The following is a 16,625-nucleotide window of genomic DNA, read 5'->3' as shown; positions in this document are numbered from 1 at the left end:
TGTATGTCGCACCACTATCTGGCTCACAACCTCGCTTCTTCAGGCTACATGAGTCAGAGCCGCTTCACACTGCGTGTCAACGCTCTCGCAAAAATCAGCTTTTCATCTTCCTCTGACATCCTCGTTTTCACTCGCATAAGTAATGCTGCTTTAATGCTATCAGTGGTGTACAAAATCTAGACAACCCACTTAGCTTCCCCAAAACCTTGTCAGAAAGGACTTATTCTGACAACCTGGTGAGCTGTAAATGTCATTACTACAAAAGCCATTCATTTTCTTCCGCTTATCCGGGTCCGGGTCTCCGTGTGGAGGTTGCATGTTCTCCCAGTGTGCTCGTGGGTTTGGGTTTATCTTACCAAGTTTATCTTACCAAATATGGTTCCCTGTCCTTGAAAGGGTGACAGCTGGATTACATTCTAATTGTGTTATAGGAGGTTAAAAAGATTCCACTGATGATGTTTCCTACCCATGGTGAAAACCATGAGGTTGCATGTATGTCAATGTGAGATGAGTGGCATCCATCCATTGCCTTTGCATCCAAGCGCATCAATCGATTCATTGATTTGGCCCATGACCGACAGAGCCTGATATGTTTCAGTGGAGTTACACTTTGCCGCTCTTGTGGCATCACACGATCAATCAACCCATCTAATATATACAATTTTGCCTTCACAAAGACACGGTATGACTTTGTTGTACTTTTGTTCATAAAGTATTCTACCAACAATAGATAGTGATACCTTCACTCTTTCCCTCTGCAGATTGTTGCTGAAGTCACAAAGAGTTGTTTTTGGGTCTTTCCTTACAGCTCTCACAATGATTCTGTCATCACCTGCTGATGTTTTTCCTTGATCAACCCGTAACTTAGTACACCGGTGGTCTCTTTCTTCTTCCAAATGGTTGTACTGGCTATGACCAGGTGTCTAATCAAATGGTTCTGATTGATTTTCCATCTTCTCTCAGATTTAGAAGTGTTTATTTTACAACCATGAACATGACTTTCATGCTGTTTTCACCTCTAAATGCAGTCTACACTGGCAAAACCTACCCTACCCAATCTGAAACTGAGCGTAGACATTCAGTACTGCTTATTGATTGAATAAGCAATGTAATAGGACACACCAGGGTCCACTGAACTGCATCATAAATGTATTTTCTGTATGATTCCAATTGTTTTTAAAGTTTTAGTTTCAGTAAAATTTCAGTAAAAAAATAAGAATAATACGGTATAACTTCAACTATACGTTTATAACCCATCTCTTGCGTTGGATTCCATTAAGTAGTGCAGGTATCCCTGATAAAGTAACCAGTGAGTTTATATTCCATCCATCATGGTAGCCTGCCCTGCTCCTCCCCTCATCCCTCATCCCTCGTCCCTCGTCCTTGCACTGCTCTTCATCCAAATCCCACTCAGATAACAGGCCTGATATGTTAGCATGCATGGCTATAATAGGCCCATCTGTTGCCATGGCACCAACATCCTATATTAAGGTCCCATTCAATGAAGGCAGCGTGCCACAACCACAAACAAAAAGGCGGTTAAATGTTATAGTGTGATGAATAAGCTGGCGCTACAGTCATAGTTGCAGGAATGAGGCTGTAATCCATGGGCGAGGCAAGAAAAAATCATGTTAAAAGGGCGGGTGACATAATGACAGGAGTTTCCAGAAAGAAAGAAAAGGCATGACAGAAGTGCTTCAATTGGGAAAAAGGCATAAATACCTGCGACTACGTGTGTCACGCGAATGCACAGCTGGTGACGCATTTTTGCAGTTAAGATTATACTATCATGCAACGTGTCGTCTTCCAAGTCTCTGCAGCATCTATCTTATGAAACTAGAACAACGCTCAAGCTTGAACTGTTAACAAAAACTAAAAGTGTATCAGTCATGCAGTGTATTTGTGTTGGTTTCACCGACCCCGTTGGGGCAAGCAGCAGTTTCTGCAATCAGCAATGTGCGCTCGGACAAGAACAGGGCAGTAGATGGCCTTTATTTTGAAGCCACACAGGAAGAGGAGATATAAAGAGGGCTATTGAGGGTATTTGTGCTTGTCTGTATGCCAGTTAGCAGGCTGCGTCCTCGTGCATGGAAAACAATGTCAGACAGGAACATTTTCGCCAAAATTACATAGCTTGCCACATTGCAAAAATGTGTTATGTAGTAGTGATGTGCGATACCAGTAAAATCAGTCAAATTCAGGCTGGTATTGGTATCCGATACAAATACTTTGCGCAAATACACCTAATACACACCTTTTAAAAAGTAGTGTGTTCCATATCATAGCATCAAGAAAACAAGACATCAGAGGAATTTATTTAAAAATTATAAAATGTTATGTTATATTTCTATATATTACTGTTATGTGAAAATGGTGTTTTGCACAATAAAAAATAAGTTAAACAATAAAACCATTCAGTAATTATATAATAATTATATAATAATTCAATAATTATTAACAACTACTCTAAAAATGAAAACTAATTCACAACTCACACGTGGCTCCGTTTATGGTTGACCATCGTTTCAACAGACCCAAACTGACTGACTTGGCAGTGTGCTGCCGCGCTTACCATTTACACACTCGCCCAGGCGGAAGAAAAAGTAGTTCCGACCAACCGCGCATCATTTAGACAAGATCTGAATCATTGAGTTACTTTCCACTGTGTTCCTGTTAATGATATCCATGACCTCAAACAACCCAAGTATCCAAGTATCGATATTTTCATTTGAGAATCAATTGTAGAGCTTAAACATCTGGCATCGGAGGTATCGATATTTCAGTATCAGTCCGCACATCGCTATTGTGTAGTGTTTGCAAAGTCATTGTGAAACAAACAAAATAGTGGTGTTCATAATAAAACATCTCGCTCTTGCTATTGCGTTGATCAAGTAGACAATCTTTGAGACCAAATGCAGGGATTGCCTTGACAATTTCCTCAAATGTGCACATTCCCGTTTAATAGATGACAGATGGTAATGCTTGTGTATTAGATTACTAATAATTCCACATAAAAGTAGGCTGCTGTGTGTGTGTGTGTGTGTGTGTGACGTGTCTCTTTCTCTTGGGACCGGACACGAATAAAGAACTGTCAGTCACATCAGGCCACGCAGCGCTGAGAGTGAGAATTACCCTCCATCTTATCCCACCCAGGGAAGGAATTGCTGTAAAATTTATAGCCATTTTAATATTGATGAGCTCTGCTTATTGCCCCTTAGATGTGAGTAATGTTTTGTAACAGTTTATCCTAACGCTATGAATGAACACCAAGTGTTTGCAATCTGTATATGGATCGTGCTTCGAAAATTGCTGTTGTTGCTTCCTCTGCCAAGCACAGACACGTACTGTTTTGACTGCTAATCGCTAGTTGGGTTTGTTTTTTTGGCACATGCAGTACACTAACAGTCAAAAGTGTAGACACACTTCCTCATGCTATTGAATTGGAATGCGTGTCCAAACTTTTGACTGGTGGTGTATGTCATTGAAGTCTATTGCTAATAGGGATGAGTACCGGTAACGGTACTGAATTCCATCGATATTACCGGGCACGGACTCACATAAAATCAAAAGGTACCATGTTTCAGTACCAACTAGTGATGTGTGGATATCACCGTGCAGCCCACACATGTCAAGTTATCTCCCATTAATTAAAAAATAGCCCACTAAACATGCCGGTCACAATTTTTAATTAATTTTGCCTTTTTGCCATTGGAGTCACGATGGTTCCCCACTGTCCCAAATAAAAAATGACACAGTCGTGTTGTTGTATTTTATCAACACAAACCTAGAAGTGATTTGCTAATGGAATTAAAAAAAAAAAAAAATCACTAGCCTATCCCGGATAACTTCGGGCGAGAGGCGGGGCACACACTGGACTGGTCGGGTCTGCAATCAACTGAGCGTTAATCTTTTACTGAGCAAATTTTTGAAAATAACCTATTAAGTCGATTATTTACAGTAATTTCAGTGCATTAACAATAATGTTAATGACAAAATGTAGGCATATGCAGGATATCTTTTATATGTATGGATATCTGTGCAAGTCTACATTTGGTCCTGATCCAAATTAGTATTATTATCTGTACTACTTAACCATGAAACCTTGTGAAGGATATAATTGGTAGGTTGTTTTTTTTAAAAATTTCCCTTCATTTCTCAGTAAATAAAGTGTAAATCCTCATGGCAAAATCAAACCAATTCAGTTAGGACTGTTGCGCCTTGGTGGAGGTCTGCGCCCCACTTTATACATAGAATGAGAAATGGTGTCAGACAGTGGGATGATAGAGGAAGCCGTGTTCCTTTGCATGTCCAAAAGTGACTGTTCAGTACATGAAGTCCCTCTCCAACAGGACCTTAATTAGAACAGACAGCCTTTCATGTGTGTGTGTTCTTGGGATTATGTCAGCCATGGGAGAAGCCTCCATGGCCTGGAGAAGAGTTTCCAGTGCATGACAAAAGTCCCTCTGCACTGCCCACCATGAAACGGGACACGTTGAATGGCAGGGATGAAAACGAGCAAGCAGAGGGAAGGGATGCGTGATGTGTGTGTGTCTGCGGTGTGTGTTTAGCGGTCATCCGCAATGTATTGATTCATGTAGGGCAGGGCACGTGTTGGCGTTGCAGAATCAAGGCAGGGCATGATGAGCCACACGATGGAATTGTGTGGGCGTGTGTTAAAGCAGCATTTCTCGCTTCCTTGAATCACAGATGTATAGCGGCAGAGGAATAAGACATGAATGCAGGTGCAAGGCACTTTTTTCAGTATATGATTATGGAATTCTCATGAAGAATGTGGCGTCCACAATCACTCCCGCCTCTCGAGCAATATTCCGGTTAATGCCACGCCCCCCCCCCCCCCCCCCCCCCCCGAGACACTGAATCATCTTGATTATAGTCGTTACCTCATCATCATCAGCGTCGTAGTGAGCGTACTGCTGCTCTAGGAGCTCTCGCTGTCGCCTCTCCTGCTCCAGGGTCTGCTGGATGAGCGTGGCCACCTCGCTCTGCTGGCCCGGTCGCTCTCGGCCAATGACAAACCTGCAATTACACACAGTGTGTTGCTTTCACTGCACTTTTCCACACTATAGCACTCACCTGTGCATCCATCTCTCTGATTTCATTGACTTAAAGGAGCCCTAGCCTACGTTTGGTTAAATCGTTATGCCACTCTGGTCAGGTATGACAACTTCCACAAGATTTTTGGAATTTCCCACGTCACAACTTTAGGAAGTTCACGCACGGCAACTTGACGGATGCGCAACGGTAATCTGAGACCGCTGCTCGGTGCCGTTGGTCTCGTCTTCTTGAAAATGGCAGCCACACGGTGTTTTTTAAACCAGAGTAAAGCAGCAATGGGAAGACTTCTTTTAGTTTTCTGGGAGCTAAAGACCTACCTCACGGTCACTGCTACTGTGATCTCGCCACTTCAGACAGAAGATACCACAGTTGACGCCGGATTCTCCAATATTCATCCAACCATAATCAATGCCTAATTTTTAAAAACTGTTTGCTGATAATCATGGTAACCGGTTGAGGGGGGCGTGTCTCTACGCAGCTCTGAACTGGAGCTGACCCTCTACCCCTGACCAATCACAGCAGAGTAGGCGTGGTCAGGGAGGAGTCTGCAGAGTCTAAGAGTTTCAGCCAAAAGAACAAGAATGCAGATTTACCCGATACACAACTTTTATTATTATTATTTTTTTATTCGTATTTTAATTAGTATTTTATAGAAATAAACTATAAACTATGCTCCACTGGGATCCAATACCATTTAAAAGTACCCTAGATGAGCAGGACAGGGCCCCTTTCATTTATTTTGAAACGTTCTTCATTCATGATCATTGCTCTTTTTTATGTTGTATTTATGCAGGTTGCAATGACCATAGTAACCTGGTGCCCGTGACACTATGGAGTCCAATTCAATTTCATTTCCTCGCCGTATGTATGTACAGGTATGTACATGAAGTGCATATGTAACCACTAAATACGGTACATGTGAAAGTAAAACCACTAAAAGACACAGACTATATATGATATTATATCTTATATTAGGTACTCTTTTACATATTCGGCATGTGTCTACAACCTTTTTACCTGAAATAGTATCTTCTTCTTCTGAGTGCATAATACTTTTTTCACTGTCTAACCGAGCTAAACTGACCTACCACATAAGTTAGGCAAAAATCTAATTCAAGAAGGAAACAAAAGTTTGAAAATTGTTTGCAGGATTCTACATAAAAAAAAAAACAAAAACAGCCTGTGCAAACAATTTCAAAATACATTGAAAATAGGGTACGTATATTGCAGAATATTCCAAGAAAACTTTACTCTAGCATGGGCCCTACAACTGTGCGTGTGTGTTAGTGTGTGTGTGTGTGTGTGTGTGTTAGTGTGTGTGTAAGCGTGCCCAAGTGTCCTATCTGCGTAGCTGTAATATGAAGGCAATGCAGACATGGCGTTACGCTCCAACAGAAAGGCCACTTTCATAATTTGATCTACATGTGAAGGAACAACTGAGGGTCAACAAAGAGTCAAATTTGGAGAGAGAGAAAAAAAATACACAAAAATGCGCCTTGACTAAGCCGTAGTGGTGGAAACCTCTGGACCGCAAGGAGGACAGACGAGCTGCTGACCTGAAAACACACCTTCTCTCTCTGTAATTATTCCATTTTTTACTGTTGCATCCATCTGTTTTCTATGCTGCTTATCCTCATTAGGGGGTATGCTGGAGCCTATCCCAGCTGGCTTTGGGTGAGAGGCGGGGTACAACCTCAACTAATCGCATTAGGTACATCTGCATAGTATAATAAGATGCAGAACTGCACTGGACACCTGCGGTGTACTGAACGTGTATGAAATCTTACAAAATGTAAATTGTAGCTGGGAAACGTTGGATGTACGGTATATGGATGTGACTTCAGACTACAACCTTGACAGTTTGAAAAGTTAAATATAGACAAGACATCTAATGTAGGACAGCCGGCCATAAAACCTCCAAGATGGAAGGATTTACCGAGAAAGGAGGAGGAGAGACGGAGGAAGCGGAGGTGCAGTAAGTGGGTGACATGATGGAGGAGGATGGAAAGAGAGAGAGAGAGAGAGAGAGAGAGAAAGCTCGTGTGAAAGAGGTTCGGTGATTCTAAGACAAATACAGTGAGGAAGAATACAGTGTAACCCTTTCATGTACTCAGTTGAAATATGATATAAACTATGATACTGAAATCACACTGCAAGGAACTGCAGCCATTAGTTCGGCATCTTGTACCTCTTCTGAACATTGTGCAAAATGTGCAAAATCAGACTAAAAGGGGAAACCACAGTGATGCCCTGATGAGAGATCAAATATAAAACCTTAAAGCCAAAGATAAGCTTTGTCACTGTGACATGTGCTCCTCATGTGACCGCCTTCCTTTTACATAGAGTGCGTCTTACCGTACAGCTCCTGATGTGTTCCTCAGGACGGAGGCGGCGAAACTCTGTGTGACGCCCACCAGGCTGGTCCCATCCACCTCTACGATCTGATCGTTCACCTTGATCCTAACACATGGACGGGAAAATCAGACACTTCAAGGTGAGAGCATGAATGTCATTGTCTCAGCACTAATTGAAGCAGCTCATATAGTTCATAATGTCCTTCTGGAAAATGAAAGTAAATGCCAATATGACATGCATGACAAGCAGAGGAGAGACAAAAGTGGCCAATCATGCACATTATTTTCCAGATTGGGATTGAAGTGAGGCATAAAATCCCCTGTGACGGTCTCCAGACTTCTTTTGAGTCCACGAGACAGAAGAAATGAGGCACCAAACCAACATGGAGGTTGAACAAGGACACAGAGGCCACAGCCTGCACTTCCGCCCTGAGCTACAACACAACCGTCGTGTTTTCTCCACTCTGGACAGACAAGATGACCTCAAATGAACACCACTACTAATCACCCACTATTCATAGCAACAACACAATTGTGAGTATAATCCTTTTTCACTGAGTATTATTCACATATGCTTTGAACATCTGTACTAACAACAGACAAAGATCGTTAGTGTTTGTTTAGAAACATTTATTACGGAGATTTCTATAGTAATGTTCATATTTTTGCTGACAAAGCCAATTTATTTGGCCTCGTATCCATCAGTTGATTCTAATTACAACACTCTCCAATAGCTACAATGTTACGATTTTGGTAGCTGTGGTGGTGGGCTGCATGGGAGGGCGGACTGCCGCCGCTGTGTCGTGCCGCTGCTGCGTCTGCATTTTTTTTTTTTTATTATGACAGCTAACAATTTGATTTACTTATTTATTAACTTATTTATTTCCCTTTTTTCAAAAAACATCAGAACACGAACCGAAAACACTGCAAAACTAATGGCAATGTTGCTGAGAGCTCTGGGAGTCTAAAATGACAGAGAGGCAGTGAGCCATGCAAAATGTGTAAACAAAGATGCCAGAAAGAGGAATGAGATTGAAACGTGAGCGATCACGCACGCTGGCATAAAAGGCTCAGCCTGTGACAAGCTGTCGTCAATTGACTACACATTTTACGCACTATTTTTCATTCTCTTGAAACAAAGTGAACATCAACACAAGACGGATCACGTTCTTTTGTCTGGTCACACAGGCGCAAGCAGGACTGATTCCGGTGCATGTTTATCGAAATGAAGCGCAGTGAAACATTTTTATATTTTAAATTGTTTTCAAAGTAATTGTGGTCAATATAATAAGCTATAAATGGATCTATATAGTGTATACATTAATTCATACAATATATTACTCAACATTGTTTTCAAGTAAAAAAAAAACCCTGCATTTTTTTAGGTGTGGCGGCTTTTATTTTGTCGTGGCACTAAGACACCATCAAATACATGTAACAAAAATCCTGACTTTAAGAAGGAGGAATCTAAATGATTATATGGTATATGTGTATGTGACTGTTACATCCCATTAAAGACTACACAAACTGAAGGATTGATGGGTGTTGGAGTGTACAGCAGCTCCAAAGCTGCAGACGTGAAACAGACCTGTCACATCCATGTAACACAACCTTATCAGAGGCACAACTTGCTGGTTGTGTGTCAGCCATCCACTACAGATGCTTCTGGCATAAACATTCCCAAGACGGTGAAGGGGGGTGGATTAGGAAAAGATAAAGTGACGGTGAAAGATCTCCCGGTCATCTGCCGTGGGTCATCGTAGCCGCACATACCGTCGCAGTGAGCATCGGTTGAGCCCATCGATCCGTCTGCCTGCCGTTGTGTGCCTTACACCATGAAACCCGACTCAGCAAAAGAGCGTCCACATACACGCACAGCTGATGGAGCGGTGCTAACTGAAGGATATTATCTTCGAGCGTGAGTGTGTGTTGTAGAGCAACACAACACACTACAGCACCAAAAAGCTTATCCAGCCAGTGTTAAGGATTTCATTCAATTAACTACAGTTCAAACGGAATGACGAGCCAATTAGGGGACACAAAACATTTTATTTTGGTTTTTAACTGATTATTCATGGTGGAACTGGAAAAGAGATGGATGTATCATACAGTGGAACCTGGGGTTTTTTCTACGCTCCGGGTTTTCTAGGATTCAAACAGTATGACTTGTAGGGATGAGTCAGATACTCGTCAGTATCCGTTACGGATAATGCATTTTTGCCGAATACGGGCATGAAACGCGTACGCCAGTCATTATATCATAATCGTGATGAAAGAACATCCTCATTGTGTATGCGCTTTTCGCACTCTGTGATTGGCCACTCACACACAGCGATTTCCCTGTTTGCCATCAATAGATGCTTGCAAAAAATCATTAAATAATTAAGTCTTAGAGATCACTTACACACATACACAGTACACATATAGCTGAATAATAAACAATAAATATAGCAACTTCTCATCAATCCTTGCCAATTTTAGACTTAAAATAAAGTACCGATTTAAGCCCCACCCATGTCCGGTTAAACCACGCCCACATCCTGTTTATGCCCTGCCCGCTCCGAGTACAGATACAGATACAGATACAGATACAGATACAGATACAGATAGTGGTGTACTCGCTCATCCCTAATGCCTAGCAAACTAGTCAGCGGAATGAAGGGCCAAAACAAAGCATCCGCATGTTGGTGACTCAGTCTCAGTGAAGAATGGATGGTCGTTCTTTTAAGATTCCAGTCAGGGAATCCTTTAATCATCTTTATTATATGTGTGTGTGTGTGTTTTTTTTTTATTATTTATTTGTTTATTTGTTTACTTGTTCATAGAACGCACACAAAACAAAAGTAAATCACTGTGCGCCCTGCGCTGAGGAGGCGTTCACACGCATTGCGTATTTGTGAGTGCATACAGTCTGTGTGTTGTTTTTTAGTGAGCGCTCTAATGGTCCACTCTTTAAAATCCAGTTTGTAACAGACTACAATGCAACATCCTTCCACTCCCTCCCTCCTCCACTCCACTCATCGCTGTGTTTGCTTATCTTGTTCAGCCGTGACTGTATGCCACATGTCACGCTGTGGTGACTCCGTAACCCTAAAGCAAGTGTGCCAATTACGTCGATCGCGAGCTACGGGTCCATTGCAAAGGTAGTTTGGGTCGATCGCCGTAAACGGCACTTTGTGGATGTCACATGACATCAGTCAGCTTGCTCCCCTGTGGCAATGGTGAACAGACGTCTCAAATTACGCACGGAGATGCAACGTTCATCTTTATTGTTACAATTACGGATAAACTAACTAAGCGGTAAGATTTTGATTTTTTTGTACCAGTCAGTCTTAAAGCACAAATTGCATACCAAACTGTACTGTTGAGGGAAAACTGCCCTTTATTGGGAGGAAAAAGCACAGGTAAAAAGCAGCTTACGGTGCACTGTTCTGTCCATTCATCCATTTGCTATACTACTGGAGATTGCAGGGGGGAGCATCAGCTATCGGCGAAAGGCGCACTACACCCTGGCGCATGTGTTATGTCAGCTATGTGAACCACTACACTGCCAAAGGCCCTTCTGCACACGTGCATGCATCATCCATAGGGGGACAATGTGGGAAATCCAATCAAGACAGGCATATTCCATCACATGTGCTGCTCTGCGTGGATCTAATCTCAACCCCTGCTGCTAAATCTGACAGGAATGGTGTGTGCGGTGCAGACGAAAACAGAATAGCTCACAATAGGAGCATCTTTAATGAAGTAGTGGAGCTGAATATGCAGGACAGCAACACACGGTCCCGTTTAAAGAGAACAAGCCTCACCTGGCGTCCCTCTCGGCAGCGCCGCCCTCGATGACAGTTTTGACGAAGATGCCCAGCTTCTCCAGGCCTGCATCAGCACCGACACCCATCCCGATGATACTGATCCCCAAGCCGTCGTCATCTGGAGACACATTTATACAGAGCACACAAATCATACGTCATTAGCATATGTGTGCACGTTTCTGCTACGTGTCAACATCCGCACGAACCTCAAAGTGGAGTGGACCGGTGGAGTGAGCATGACAAGGGTGAGGTATGAAATAGTGATTTATTAATGAAAACGAGGGAAGGGACATTTACTTAGCGTACGCTGACCTTCACTCACACAGGAGTTGCTCCATTGCTGTGTGCCATCCCTCCCATTTCTATTCTACATTCATTATTCATAAGAGCTTAGAGTTACATAACAGTGGCTGGAAGGTGATAACCCACAACACAAAGCCACTCTATTCTAGGTCAGGGCCACAAATGGACAATAAAAGCACCGGTGGTACGCTTTATGTTTAAATATGCCGTGTCAAAGCATCAATCCAAAAGAAAAAAATGACAGAAAAGGGAGACAGGACCAAAAAAAATCTGCATGGACCTCTGAGGAAATCCAACACCTCACAAAAGGGTGTTTGTGCCTCGTGAGATTTTCCTCCCCACCTTTCTCCAGCTCCACAGGGAAGAGCTCCAGCTTCTCCACTCTCTTCTCCAGTTCGTATTCCGCTGAGGAAGCCACAGGATCCACCTCTTCGTTACGCCGGTCATAATCCTCATTGGAGTAGGTGTTGAACACCTGGACAAAAGGGAGTCATCGACATAACACGCGTGTTACAATTTACAAGAATAATATTACGACAATTAAAGTCAGAATATTACGGGAAAAAAAGTTATTTCACGAGAATAAAGTCGTAATATGAGGAAACAACATAATTATTAAAATAAGATTAATTACAGTTCAAATATTAAGGAAAAAAAGCTGTTATTTTCTACAGTTGTTATAGTCTAAGAAACAACAAAAAATAAAGCCGCAATTCTTGGACAGTTAGGTTGCAAAAAACGTATATTATGAGAATAAAGTCAAAATATGGAATTAAAGTCATAAATAATAAGAAAAATAAAGTGTAAATGTTGAAATGTGTGTAAAATATTCAGTAAAATAACAACAGAACAACAGAAAAGTATAATTAAGCAGAACAAGTTTATACTAACAATATGTATAACATAATATAATATATTAATCTAACAAATACAACATACTAATATAACATACAATAAAACATCATAACTTTTTCACCTATATCACAACGCTGAGCGGCAGACTGATTTTTCGTACTTCTTAGTGAAAAAATCAAAGTGGCCCGTCCAATCTAGCTTTTTTTATTATGCGGCCCTCGACGAAAAAAGTTTGGACACCCCTACCCGAGCGGGTCAGAGCAAACAAGGCAGAAGGGATCGTCTTATATGATACCCTCACTACGATGCAATGCAGTTCTATACTGCTTCAAGCTATAACCACATTAATAAACACATTTCTTGCCATCGTTATTTCACTTTGTAATGGCAGAAAGGCTCTCATGACACCTTGCCTAATGCTGTGGCCTGTGAGTGTATAAGTATGCCAAAACAAAGTAATATACACTGAATAAATGGCATTAGAATCTGTTATAACCGGTACAATAAATACAAGCAAACTGAAAGAAATTGGTGCAAATATTCCAGAAATCTGCACAAATCTCCCCCTACAAGACAACAACCACAGATAAGCATATTTGCTGACAACATGCTGCACTACAGAGAAGCATTCAGAGCTGTTTCCTCTTCCTCTAAGCCTCACAAGAGGCTCTCCTCCTATGCAAGAGTCAGCTGTCACTTTACATCTCGTCCCAGCCAGCAGGATGCCCTCACAGCTCCCTTCACCGGGGAGGGAGGAGAGCGCTGTCGCGGCTGAGAGCTAGCAGAGAGCTGCTTCACAAGCTGCCTCCAACGAGCGCGCTCTCTTGTCACATGTACGGTGCAAAAAGCCAACTGCAGGTGCTCAATAAACGCGGTGAGAGAATGAGGAGCACGAGTGAGAGTTCTTGGCCAAGCATGTCACAGTTGCCTTTCAAAAATGTTCACACAAAACAGGTTTTTATAGTTTTACAATTAGTTTCACAAGCATAAAACAATTGTACATGACAAATTAAGTGAAGACGTGACTGTTCCCAAAGACACGTTGTGGCACCGAGATCAACCACCACCACCTTCCAGTTTTCCCACGATTTATTTCTTGAATTCAATAGTGTTTCTCATCTTCTTTGTCAAAATGCTGGCTGCAACTTCCTTTGGCTCCAGTTTGGATTTTAGAGGTGAGAAACACGACTGAATGCAAGAAATAACTCGTGACAAAACAGAAAGATGGTGCTGGTTGATCTCGCTGCCGCGTCATGTCTTTGGGAACAGTCACGTCAAGGATCACGTCTTCGATAAAAGTAACCTTAAATGTTCATTTTTCCCTTTCATTCAAACACGTGTTTTGTGTTTAGAGACAGATCTATGGATCTCTCAACATTTTTGGCTTTCTGGAACGAGTTCATCGGATTTACATTATTTCTTATGTGGCTGCACGGTGGCCGAGCGGTTAGCATGTTGGCCACACAGTCAGGAGATCGGGAAGACCTGGGTTTGAATCTCCGCTTGGGCATTTCTGTGTGGAGTTTGCATGTTGTCCCCGTGCGTGTGTGGGTTTTCTCCGGGTACTCCGGTTTCCTCCCACATTCCAAAAACATGCATGTTAGGTTATTGGAGAGACTAAATTGTCCATAGGTATGAATGTGAGTGTGAATGGTTGTTTGTCTATATGTGCCCTGCCATTGGCTGGGGGCCAGTCCAGGGTGTACCCCGCCTCTCACCCAAAGTCAGCTGGGTTAGGCTCCAGCATACCCCCGCGACCTGAATGCAAAATCAGGAATATGTGGGGATGCATTGTATTTTACGATTGTCAAATACAAAACCAATGATTTTTATACGTTGGTGCACGCTGTGATGCAACTTTCTGCTGCTGCAGTTTTGTTTCTATTCTTTGCTCCGTGTGAGCTCTGTCGGTGACCTTCCTGTCATCAATCATTCAGTGTGATCAGCAGCCATGCATTATTAACACTCAAACACACACACACACACACACAGTATGTATGTATAGACTTTGTGCACAGCTCTACAAAATTGATTTGATGGTAAACAAGTCATTTATCACAGACGTTATAGCCACAAAACTATACGGCTATTAATATAAAAAGATATTCGGAGTAAAGCAGAGTCGCAAGAATGCCAGTTTCATCTAGAAAAAAAATCATCACACAGAATGAGAATATTTTGGGCATGTGTTCCGGGGGGTGGGGCGTGCCCTCTCAATTAGGCGTTCCGTGTTGTCATGTCTCAGAGGCAAACAAATACAAACTACACAATAATCCCACCAATAACGTCTTGCCTCTGGGGAACGCAACACAAATAAACACTGAAGTGCTAAAATCCTCAAAAACAAGGACTTCACAGGAAAGTAGGAGGTTTTCAAACAGAAAGTAACGCACTGTATTTCGTAGAAGCTGTAGTATTTACTTACTACTCCATCATAACGTTAAAAAACTAATTAAATGAAGAAAATCCATTGCATTTCATTGATTTACAGCAATCACTCACCATTTTGTGCTTCAAATTTCTCCACTGGCTTCACTCTCACATTTTTTCCAAAATATATTAATAAATTGTGCTGTTTCGTGGTTGAATACTACGGCCTGTTATTAAAAATACGCACATTTAAATACATTGTACATATTTTTTTGCCTAAATTAAGCATTTTCAAGCATAAAATTGGATAAATGAACTAAAATACAAATATAAGACATTTAGGAGACGCATTCAAAGACACTGTGATGATATGTGGTTTTCTACACAGGTCACTCGGTGCCTGTAATGTTACTATAAGGTTAGATGATGCACACAAGCAGCAGATTGAATTGCCGGAACAACAGGCTTTTATTGCAGGTTTGAATGATCTCACAACAGGCACAATGATCCCTAACACGGACTACTGTTGCGGCTGTAACTCCGCCACCCCAGTCAGCTCCCCTAGCGCTGGAACACATTTACAGCAACACACACGAGCACGAGTCTTATTTATTTCATAAATGTCTTATTTTCTGTTATTATGTCTACTATATTGGGTAATACGAGCATAAGGGTGACTACAGGGGTGTTATTTCATGTCGAGAGGCCTCTAATAATGTTAAAAAACTTACTAAGAAGGTTCGTAAACAGGTTTTCTATGCTCTAACTACGAAAATATAAATAAGGAATCCTACTTCACGGAAATTGACTATCACCGTCGGGTCTGGAACCAATTAACTGCTATAAACAAGCAATGTATCCCTATTTAATAACATAATATAATAGTTTGGAAAAGCCATAATGATGGAAAAATATAGTATAGCCCACACACATACAATTAGGAAAAATCCCTGTTAAAGCCCCCCCATTAAAATATCACTCAGATCCAATAAATCCAATACATTTTTCCTTAATCCGAATAACACTGAGGCTGTTTCTGTGCTGATTGATTGAGATGCTGTACATTGGCGGCTGTCTGAGGGATGACTGACTGCTTCTGGAAGGTTCTCGTAACTGCACAACCACCCTCGGCCAGATGCTACCTTTTTGGCAGTCAGTGCTTGCGCTAATGGCTTTTCTCAGTCACTGAAGGCTGGAGCTACAAACACATTAGCATGTGCAAGAGGGAGGAGGTTAGGAAGAGGGATTGAGGACAGATGAGGGTCAATCTTGAAAGGAAGACGTGCAGAATAGGTGTCGTCACAGTGGGCTTTGTAAAATAGTAGTAATTGTATCACCCCAATGCTGCAGCTGCTTTGACTCTGCAGGTGCCCCGGACATTTGTGCCTCTATGTGTTTGCAGAAAATGCATGCCAGGCATTCCGGTGGCAACAATGGACAGAAAAGGTATGCATGTGGGAGTTGTGGTTGTGTGTGTGGCTGGCTTCCTTGAAGGTGCGTGTCTATACATGCTAGTGTGCCAAACAAGTGTGCTGAAGACTCATCTTAGCATGAAAATGAAAATGTCAGTCAGCTTCCCAGTGGGAGGAAAGAGCACATCCCCATAGGGGAGCAGAAAAGGGGCGAGCATATGTGGAGGAGGTTCTAAATACAGAAGAGGACACTGCAAGTATGGATGTATTTTTTTTTTTTTAATGGGGGTGGGTGGGTGATAAGGGAAGAGTCCAGTTCACCTGAGAGAGAAAGAAACAGCGTGACTCCTATGATTCATGGTTTAGAGCAGCATCACACAGAGATGCAATTGATGAGTTCGTCAGGCAGTAGGAGAGGAAAGTTGAGGCGTGGGTCAAGATGG

At 42.0% G+C, this 16,625-nt stretch overlaps 1 protein-coding gene across 7 annotated transcripts in view; it reads right to left on the bottom strand.

Moving 5' to 3' along the window:
• Positions 1-16,625, bottom strand: part of ppp1r9a (protein phosphatase 1, regulatory subunit 9A) — a 45,806-nt gene that overhangs the window by 14,788 nt on the left and 14,393 nt on the right. For all 7 annotated transcript variants that reach the window (XM_054762978.1, XM_054762980.1, XM_054762984.1 and 4 more), the window contains exons 3-6: positions 11,888-12,020; positions 11,240-11,360; positions 7,432-7,536; positions 4,902-5,037 (exon numbers count right to left, since the gene is read on the bottom strand). In XM_054762978.1, coding sequence (XP_054618953.1) covers positions 4,902-5,037; positions 7,432-7,536; positions 11,240-11,360; positions 11,888-12,020 — 495 coding nt within the window. The remainder of the gene's footprint in view (positions 1-4,901; positions 5,038-7,431; positions 7,537-11,239; positions 11,361-11,887; positions 12,021-16,625) is intronic.

The sequence above is a fragment of the Dunckerocampus dactyliophorus genome, chromosome 20 (assembly GCF_027744805.1).
Source record: "Dunckerocampus dactyliophorus isolate RoL2022-P2 chromosome 20, RoL_Ddac_1.1, whole genome shotgun sequence".
Lineage (NCBI taxonomy): Eukaryota > Metazoa > Chordata > Actinopteri > Syngnathiformes > Syngnathidae > Dunckerocampus > Dunckerocampus dactyliophorus.
This window is presented reverse-complemented; position numbering and strand designations above follow the sequence as displayed.